The 11,059-nt window shown below is 32.5% G+C and overlaps 1 protein-coding gene across 1 annotated transcript; it reads right to left on the bottom strand.

Moving 5' to 3' along the window:
• Positions 1–417: 417 nt before the first annotated feature.
• LOC132735967 (oxidized purine nucleoside triphosphate hydrolase-like) lies at positions 418–3,757 on the bottom strand. Its single transcript, XM_060723006.1, has 4 exons — positions 3,608–3,757; positions 2,786–2,942; positions 2,240–2,385; positions 418–1,609 (listed from the first exon to the last, which is right to left on the bottom strand). Exons 2-4 carry the CDS (start codon positions 2,935–2,937, stop codon positions 1,431–1,433), a joined length of 477 nt encoding a protein of 158 aa, XP_060578989.1. The 5' UTR covers positions 2,938–2,942; positions 3,608–3,757; the 3' UTR covers positions 418–1,430.
• Between the last annotated feature and the right edge of the window lie 7,302 nt (positions 3,758–11,059).

The following is an 11,059-nucleotide window of genomic DNA, read 5'->3' as shown; positions in this document are numbered from 1 at the left end:
TAGCCCGTTCTTCGTTCGTTGGTGGTAGAGGAGTACGACAATATTGGCCAGGCATCATGTTCCATACTGACGATAACAAAAACGGCTCTCATTAGCGCCAACCCTCCAGAGTTAGTCACGACAGGTCAACCAATCACCTCTGGTACTTAAGATGACTTGACCTTGACCTGCCGTGTGCCTTCTCCGCGACGTGCACGCCTCTGGAGGGATTTGGAGAAGTGTCGCTTTCCCTTTCTCTTCCGTCACAATAAGTAAACCCCAGCAAAAATGAACCAATCAATGGACAAGCTCTGGAGTGCGGGTAACTAATACCTGCACTCCAGTTAACGCACTGTGCATGATTTAACTCTGACACATTTTCAACAGAAAGGTCCCCAAACTATAATACAATTAAGTCTAATAACTCTGTAGCGTATGAAGATTTCCTAACTATATTACAAATACGTTAAATTCGTCTTTCAATTACAATACAACACGCTAATTAAAATTCAAAAAGCTGTCATAAACTGAAAGTTCTACGTTTGTATATGTTTATCCTCTTAAGACAGCTTTTGCATCTTGACATCACCTCACATTAAGTCAATAAACGATGAAGATCTTTTGACAGTGAATATTTCGAATCTAAAGTCTGAATCTTGAATGTTGATGCGGGTCTCCCAAGTCATCACTCAACAAGTAATTAGGTCTGTCTTACATGTTAATTTCAGTAATGCAATGCAATGGGCGAAAGACATTCTAACTGCCAATATTTCAATGGCTCCTCAACTTATTGATATTCTTGCCATATATATATCTATATATTTCTTGTAAAATATTCATTACACATGTCATTGCATTTATCATCATACATGATTCAAGAACGCTGAATGTGTTTAAAATTTGTTTTTTATATGTTGGTTACACTGGGTGACTCTGGTGAGATAAATCAGTGCATTTTAATATGTGACCATTAAGAGAGGTGATTTACTGTATACATGCCAGGCTACCTTAGTGACAAAATGTACCATGTATAGCAAACAGTTTATTTTGTACATGTCAACTTTTCCAACAAAAACACAGAAGAAGATGAACATCGGGTCATTTTAGCCTGGACATATTCGACATGGAAAGCTAAATATCATGTTAAACGACAACAAAACAAGATAAATATTCAGTTATAAACAAATGTATAAAATTTGGTGCATTTGTGTTGAAGTTACATACTGGCATCTTACAAAATATCCTAGTAATTTCATAGTGCATAATGCAATACCCTTCACTGTAACTGTAATGACTATTCCTGGTCAAACATATACCCTAGAATAAATGTCATCTATTAGCTGATATCATTTTGGTTAAAATCATACACTAGAACTGAACATGACACTTGCCGGAGACCTGAATCTCATTTAGTTCACAGTATAAACTTGTCACATTTTAGATCACTAATGTCACACAGGTAACTCATCAACTTCATTTAGCTTGTAATCAATGATCTTATCATGTCCTTCAAAAAGGAAATATCCAGAAAACTTTACTCCTTTTAAAAATAGAGGGAACCATAATATATCGTCTGGCCACATTTCTCTAAATGGAATATTATCCGTAGAAAACCAGCTGGGTCTCATTTCTGCAAGAAAAAGGAAGCTTGCATGAAATATTAACAAGATCTTTGCACTGTTCTGTCAATAAGTTCACACAAGTTCACACTAGTTATTGAAAACATGGGATATTGATAACAACATTATTGAAACTTCATAAATTATTAATCCTCTTCACACATTGTGTATCTTAAATGTTTTGTGAAAATAATGTTTCTTTGAATGTCGCCTATAATCTGCCTTCTCAAGTCAGCAATCAATGTTGACATGTCGCAAGTAATCATGTATGATTTAACTTAACTTTAACCTTTCACTGACTGCTGCAGTGCATGTTTCGAATTGACTTGTCCAAAACATATGCACAAGCTGGCTTCTCTTGATACTGGTGGCAAAGGCTAATTACTCCCGGTTCAAACAGGTGAAGGGATAAACTTTTACATTTAGTTGTGAAGCAAGTTATGATACTGTTGTTGACTAATAAATAAATCTGACAATCTTTTAGTTGAGGGACTGACAACTTAATTGCCAAAGCATAAAAAAAAATCACAAAATCTACTTTGTGTGAAAAGGTAATCCGAATAATTGTAAAAGCATGCCTGCTCTCTGATATTAAATACAAGCATGAAAAGAATACATAATTACTATAGAAATTACATTACCATGTGTTTCCTTGGGTACACCCTCATATTTTGAGCCAGTAAATACATGTACTTCTAGCAACTGAGGTTCTCCCACAAACTCAAACATAAGCCGACCAACCTCATCCAGACATTTTGCCTCTAATTCACTTTCTTCCTTTAGTTCCCTAACAATAAAATATATTAATATTTAAGCAAATAGATAAGGATTTAGAAACATACTTTGGAAACATAGTTTGACATTATTGAAAATATGTCGAAAATCTATATACATAACATTAAAACATTAAATAGATTTTAATCTACAGTATTGTAGGAGTAAGCCCACTAATCGTTGAGAACTATGTCGATTGTTTTGCTTTTAATTTTGGCACTTTTTATGAAAACTATAATAGAGCTAGCTTTTCCTCTGCGTACCAGCAATAGATCTACTAGATCTACAGGATCGTTCCACCAGTTAGGACATTTGTTTAATGAGAGTTTTCTTAATTCTGTTATATTTCAACAATGAACGATACACCAATTAGATCTAAATCTTACTACGTAACATGTACTGTGGGGCCAAACCTGAGTGCTCCTTGAAGGATAGTCTCTCCTGGCTCAACTTTTCCGCCAAAACCATTCCAGCGTCCTTGACCGAACCCTCTCTTTTTCATTCCAAGCAGCACTCTTGCATGCTCTCGTATTAAGACGAGTGTGAGAACTTTATTGGCAACCATCGATTCTAATGTAAAGGAGAAGACACGTGTATTTATATATATAATAGATCTACAGATAATTTTAAATATTAAAAGTATCTTTACATTGTGACTCAAAATTTATTTTTTCAAAAAACAAGAGCAATTGTTTCAGACGTATCGGACTATTGTTGCTTTTTGCAGAAGTTTGTAAAATGTTGTTCTGTTTCACGTAAAAATCTATAGATTTAAAATATTTTGCACAAAAACTTTGTTGTTTAGGTGTTTGAATAAAATATGTCAATTCTGACCAATTTTAACACTGGTCACATAAAAATATGCCAATTCCGTGAAATAAGTGATGACGCGGAATTAGTGATGTTGAGTATAATTCTAAAATGTTTACACTATTTACATTCCTATGATGAGGAAAGAGATATGTATATTGGCAGTTTACTTTGATTTTTTTTCCACGTGATAAATGTGTACCCTGGTCGCTGGCTTTTCACACATCAATTATTTAACATCTATTTAACTCAGGAATAGGCTTTTAATTCAAACATTCCCTGTCCCTATAGTATGTACATTGTGACTGCGCATGCTATGTACAGTACATGTATGTAACTGTATAAACCACGTGTAGATCTATTCATTTTAAACCACGTGTAGATCTATTCATTTTAGAGTGAATTGTAGTCATAAAAAATATTACCTGAAAGTTATAGGTACGCAAATAATCCTCTATACACAGCCAAAATTATCGGATTATTTTAATCGTCAAATTGTAAACAAACATTCAGATTTATGGCGCAATTTCTATAATCGTGAATTTTACCTTTATTATTGAAGATTCAACTATTGTAAAACAGTACTGTACTGCTTATTTCCCCTTGACTACAAGAGTAAGCGTTAGTTTGCATGTGATTGTATTTTTCCCATTCTAATCAGTAGACGGTTATATTTTGGAATAAATAACTTTATTTTCATTTTTTAGTAAAAATGGACGGCGGAATTAAGTAAGTTACATGTATTTGAAAAAATAGGACATCTTTATAGTTTAGAACAAAACATAAGTAATAAAAGCTTCTGTCAAGGTCTTAAGTTTCAGCTTCGTCAAAATAAGTTATACACATCATACAAAACAGATCTTCCTTGCTAGCCGATCATGTATATGTTATAATATGTACTATATAATCATGTACATGTATATTCAAACAGAAGATTAGCAACATGTAAATGTTTCAGTCTTAAAATAAGTAATCTTTGACTTTTCTCAATAGACCCGATATCTAACCGGGATCTTCTTTAATGGAAATTTAAATTAAGTTACGGTCGGAAAGGAAAATGATATAAGTCCTCCCCCTGCTGACATTTTCAATTCGAAAACACATCATGAAGTTTCGAAATTGTTGGTTAGATGGTTACATTGAATGATGAAGGCATCTGAGATTGTGTGAAACAGAAATTGTTTTGATGAATAGCGGCGTCATTCGTAAATCTTGAAATATGTATTTTTACTTTTGGGAGACTGAGCAGGCATAAAGTTTTGGCATTTTACAGGAAAGAAGAAATGATAAATGTAGTTTTGACTGATTGTTTTTCTTGAACGGATTCCTCAAGAGAAATAACGATGAATCAAATGCTTAATTTTGAAGCAGCGTACATCTCGTGAATTCAAAATATTTCTTAAGAAAATTAAATCCTTTCCTAAGTTTTCCCATGCATCATTTGAAGTAAATCTGTTTGTTTTACACGAGATCATCAATTGTCTAGAGCTGTGCAAAACCGACATTCCCATTACATATCTCCAAGGAATAGAACTTGCGTGCACTATTTTTAAGTTTTGATAGCAAATAAATAGTAATTATTATAAAAGTAATAATGAAGAAAACGAATATACTGATGTGAATATTGTATGTCAGAAAGTTATAACGTAAAATCGTTACTTCGGTAAAATAATCTGTTAAAGAATCTATTAAAGATGTATTTATTAAGAATTAATCGCCATTTTATAAAAGTTCACATGCGATAAGAATGTTTACACTTTAAAATTATTAATGCTGGGGATCGTGAGTTCGATCTCAAAATAAAACAACTTTAAGTTACTAAACTGAGGTCCCATGTCATCATGGTGTTATCTTGCTCTTAACATTGCATGTTGAAGAATCCTTTGTTTTTTTCTGGAATATTACTAACAGTCTTTTCGAATAAGTTTCCTGTGTCGACTTTAAATAAACTTATTTCAAACCCGATGAAATTTCAGCATTTATACCATATGATGTTCAAACAGAAATCAATATTGGAGCCAATCTTGGCAAGTTAGCCTTGTTTTCATTTCTAGAGTCTAAAAGTCCATATCAAATGTAAATCTCACCCCATAGAGTATCGTTATCATTTCCAGAGTCATTGGTTAATATAAAATCCATATCATACACCATTTAGCCCAGTTTTCATTATTGAAAGAAAAGAAATCCATGTAAAATCCTTATTATAACTGAAGTTCTTTGAAAATGTAAAAAAGGGTGGTGTGAAATAAAGAAGTCATTAAATATGATGGTTCTGTTGGACTTGTACATAGCTGCAAAGCGTTTATCAGACTTGGCTGGCGCCTTTTCCAATCTAGTTTTGACACCTGTGTACTCGTCCAATACAATTAAGTTTTGTACTCAACAATTTATGATAACCCCATATTATTTCACAACTTCAACGTTTAAAATGTAACTATTAAACATCCAGCGTTTGCACCACGTGAAATTCAAGTTAAAGTTATTATTTGACCCAGTCTTATCAATTTAACCTTGTTTTCATTTTCCGAGTAAAAAAAAGTCCATATGAAATCTATATCTGTACTTATTCTAGCCTCGTTTACATTGTTCGGAAAAAACAATCCATATCAAATCCGCACTTTACTCCGTCAAACCTATTTTCATTTTCCGAAGAAATCATATCAAATCATATATTAAGTTCTTTAAAAAAATTAAAAAATTGGTGATCTGTTATAAAGAAGTCATTATACATGTTTAGTGTTTGAAAATATTTTTTGTCCAACAGAATTGCAGTATTTCAAATGAATCATAACATATTTACTTTGGTGAATTAGCAAACTGTTAATCAGTCTAGTAAATCGACTGTTTGTAAAAGAAATTAAAACACTAAGCTGCGCCACGCCTCACCAATCTAATTTTGTGAGTAGTACTAATAAACTTTAACTTATAGATAATTTTCAATACGATGCTGAATACACTGCTGTCAAACCTGTATTGAACGAGGCTCAAACTTATGTGTTAATTAACTATAAGTTTAATATTTTAACCATCATCATCATCATCATAATCATCATAATCATCACCATCATCATCACCAGCAGCAGCATCATCACCACCACCACCAACAACAACAACAACCAGACACGACAACAACAACGACGACGACAGCAACTTCCGTGATATCCCTATGGTTTAACTTTGCATGTATATTGAAAACATTGGAATCAGTTAAGATATTTTTATCGATTTTGTATTTATACTAATTACTAAATAAAAAGAACTTTTAATAAGATACCTAAAAGTTTTTGTTATTCAGATGTAGTGTCAATAACGGACGCTGTATAGACATCCTGGAAACGACGAAAAGTCGTATTAAGAAAGCTACATAGATGTTCTACTTTAAACGCCTTCGCCGTAGAGTTGCTAATAACATACCGGGCCATGTCTTTGCGTTTATACGGCAAATGTAAAGATGCGACATCTGAAGTGTTCATGGCGTTGTTCTTATGCAGCTCGCAATGTAAACGCCGAATTTCTCTGTTTGTTCGTGCATGTTCAAAATAGTGGCCGTGGCATTGCGTTTTTGTATTTTATCTTCATGGCGATTCAAATCGACCCTACGACGTCTATGACGTTTCCACTCCCTTTAAGGTCGCCCTATGGATGCCGTTAGGATGCCTGTTCTGTGTGACGGGGTATTAAATTAATATTTACAACTTTATTTCAAATATTGAATAAAATAGATGCATTTAGTTTACCATTCAGTTGGCGTTATATCCGGAAACATTTATTTAGGTACTTAATTCTATAAATAATATTTCCTCAATTAGGCAGACTTTCCGTCAGATTTTAAGTCATAAATTAAAAACTAAACTAAAAAAAACAAAATAACAACAAACAGCGACATTTTATTACCTTTAATGATTTGCCATTGATAGGAAAACCAACACACTAATTTTGATTCATATGTAAAATTGGGATGATTTGGCCGACATAATGTGCTCCCTAGGTCCTACCTTTATCTATCTAAAGTCTGATAATACATGGCCTAATGGTGATTTACAGAATATAAACCGTTATTTAGGTAACTTGGTATGTTCGTAATGGACAATTACGATCTAATTACGAACATTTGCATGTCGGTGTGGCCATTTGACATTTTGTATCAAATAATATGGTCGTGATAGCTTTGAGAAATAGTTCCTGCATGGTAATATGAAGTACTATTTTTTGGATTTTCGATCATTTATTTCGTGTTTTTGTATAGTTTCACAAGTTTCATCAATATTTAAATGATGCTGCAGTAATATTTTGGTAATAATGTTAGAACTTGTAGTATTGATCAATAAGATTGAACGCCATTCGTCTGCCTAGTTCCCGGATATCGTATTATCATTTCTTGATAAATTGGCAGTTTTCAAACTAAATTGGCGCACTTATGGCTGACATTTCTAATGGCTATGATACATATTAATTCCCTTAGCTAATATTTTACGTTAATAGAAATTTCTTGTTCACTTTTAACATTTATTCATTGTGTTAAAGGCCAAGTCAAGAAGAAACAAATTGAAAATTTTCAATAAACATTCACATCAAGAGTGACAATTCATCACTGGGGTGTAAATAGGCATGTCAAAATTGCCGTCAAAAGTAACTGTTATGTTGATGCTATGTTTTGAATTTGTTTCTCAACTATCTTGAAATGATTTAAATATTGCATTAGGTCTTCTTCGTGTTTCCTTCCTAAATAGAGAATATCCATAATTGGGATTTTATAATTAACTTTTGCAAACTTATGAGTGTTCAAAATATTTTAACTGAAATAAAAGCGCAACATGACGGAATACCTAACGCCTATCTTGAGAGGAGCGGGAAATCTAGCGCAACGAATAAAAAGTGTACTTTATATTTAAATATATGATATTTTCTTATTTTCATGTATGGACATTTTTTTTCTAAATGTGTTGTTTCTCTGTGAACATCAAAAGTCAACGCTGGTTCAATAAGAAATATAATCCATTATTTTCTAACATGTGCACGCAATAAGATATGGAGAAAAAACAAGATCATAAAGGAAGCGCGTTGTTCAATGAAGGCAAGATGAAACTGATTTATTTTATTTTATTTAGTTTAAGCATTACTATATAAGTTTAGTTTGACTGTGAAGGAAGCTTGAAACATACGAGTACATGTATTTATAGCACTCCTCAATTTGCAAAGAAGTTTTTGTGTTACATGACGAAATAAGGACTCCAGTAGGGCTGGAACTCACAAATCCTGGGATGATATGCAGACTATTTAAACACAAGGTCATATGCTTTGCCAATATTATTTGGATTGTAGAAGAGTATGTCTAAAGTAAATACATTTTTGATATTATAAAAAATGGTGTGCTGCCTAAATTCGTAACCAATGCCCTGCTGCAATATTCAACAACATAGGAGGGCATATCGAATTATAGTGTGAAATGATTTTTTTTGCTTACTAAGCTATCAGAGCAGCATAGCATGACATTCCATTCTTACAGATAAACATACTGAAAAACATGTATAGTGTAAAATTAACACCCTGCTGCAATGCTTAGATAACAAAGCAATCTAATGGGGGCATTCAGAAAAAAAGTCAATGCTTTACTGTAATGCTCACCGGGAGAGCACCTAGCATAGCATTCCAAATAACAGTTTTAACATTACTCTATGCAACCAAGCAATGTATTCCGGAATATTGCATGATATTTATATCTGTTTATATGCTCAGCTCGCAGTAATTTCGAAATATAGTATAAAAATCAATGCATGGCTCGCTGAACAATTTAACAACCTTGCAAGACATTTTGAGAAAAAGAACAAAATCAATGCAGGAGTTGTTGATAAGGTTCTTAGATTTTAACCTAAATCTAGGTAAGAATAGAATCAAAATCTAGGCATCTAGGTATCTGTTTCCGATCAAAATCTCGAGAGATTTCACTTTTGATAATAACTTAAAAAATAATTTTTAAAATGGAAATCATAGAAAAAATCGAAAAGCTTTTCATAGGTTTTATATAATTCTTTTTTACCGATACATTAAGTTTAGTGTATTACCAATGTCTAGTTTGAAATACCTACCGACTGCTTAGGTGGCAGGGTTACATGGCAGGGCATACCGAAATAAAGTAGTTAGTTAGCTTGGTTTAATTATATATAAATTGTAAATCTTAGTACTTAGCTAACTTTTCACATATATATTCTATTTGCTTTTGATTTAACGCATTTATTAAATAACCGTTTACGTTTCGAAAATAGAGAAATATTGATAAGCAGGTTTACATAATGATAGATTATTTCTCTTATTTTTATGTAATTATAATACTAGATATCGCGCAAAATGTGTTTTGAAAAAGAAAACAAATCTTATGATATGTATATATTTAATGGATTTATCTAGGAACACTTCCGACATATTATCATATATCTTTTATGCGCACGAGATGTTTCTCTCCGGGCATAATTCAACCCTTGTAACGAGAACATCTATTCGTAGAATGATAATTTGTCTGCTCAGCTTGCCAATAATGACATAATTACAATAACTTGATAGTTATTCCCTGAAATCGTCATCTTACATTTCTATCAAATATGTTATTTTTCTTTATCTTCCATATATTGATTCATATCAAAACAAAATATAGTATGACATTAAGCATATCATGGATTTTATTTAGTTCCCAGAATTCAAGAATATTGCAAGCTGTGAGCCATTTAATCTGCATGATGCGACTTATTAAAATGATATACATGTTATATATGTTTTGGGTACACTGTTGTTTGAGAGCATGCAAATATATCCCAATGCGCCCATACACCAGTGGATAACATAATTCCTTGTTTTTGTAACAGATTGCTTCTGTTACATGGAATTATCAATGAAATACTTCTATTTGATAAATCAATATTGTACTTCAATATTTTGCGGTCAGCCAAATTATTCCTGAAAAAAAAAATGCTTTAACATTTAGTTATTTGATACCTGAAGTTTATTTACGAAATGCTAAACGATAAATTGATTCATATATAAAACAGGAATATAATATCAGTGTCTAAATTTGACAGATATTGTAAATGGGAACTTGGCACAGCTGTTGAAATGGTAAAAGCAAATGAAAAATAACAACAAAGTACCTAGTCATGCTGCCATCAAATTGTATCTTATAAATTTATAACAGACGACAATAAACTTTCATAAAATGAAAACAGATTTAAAAAGCACATTTCCAGAAACAAAAATACAAATGCAAACACATTTTTTCCGGTTTTTGTCAATGCAGTTTTAACGCCAACGGCCCGTTTTAAACACAAAAATATGACGCTCCCAGCAACCACTGAATTCTGGAAACAAAGTGATCCCTCGGAAGCATTAATCACAACAAAATTACATAAGAATTGCAAAATCGGTTTGATTGAGTCTGTACATGAGAGATAATGAATAAGTGCAACATCTCTCACGCCCCCTAGCACCGGCTTGAGCGGTACTCAATTCTCAACACTTAATAGTGCTGGCATCAATGATCCCGAAGGACCAGAAAATATAACAACACTGAAGTAAAGTTTTCATGACATTTAGATTGAAGACATTTTGTTTGACAGTGTTGGGCAAGCTTTCAATATGCATCAAATATTAAAGCAACATGTCTCCAGATTCATAAATTGTCATGATTATTTTAGAATATATTTGAAAGTAAACTATTGTCAAGTAAACAAAGAAAGTAATTTACACATTGCGAATGGGCATGCAGCTTAAACATATGAGAAAAAACCAAATAAATGTAAGTGAATTAAATGGAAAGAAATGATCAATGATAGGGGCGATACTTACACTCAAAATCTTATTAAAATAACTCAGCAAATGAAGTATTTTAT

This window comes from Ruditapes philippinarum, unplaced genomic scaffold (genome assembly GCF_026571515.1).
Source record: "Ruditapes philippinarum isolate M1 unplaced genomic scaffold, ASM2657151v2 ctg1381_1_1_1_1, whole genome shotgun sequence".
Classification (NCBI taxonomy): Eukaryota; Metazoa; Mollusca; class Bivalvia; order Venerida; family Veneridae; genus Ruditapes; species Ruditapes philippinarum.
The sequence above is the reverse complement of the archived record's forward strand: the minus strand, read 5'-3'. Positions and strand labels throughout refer to the sequence as shown.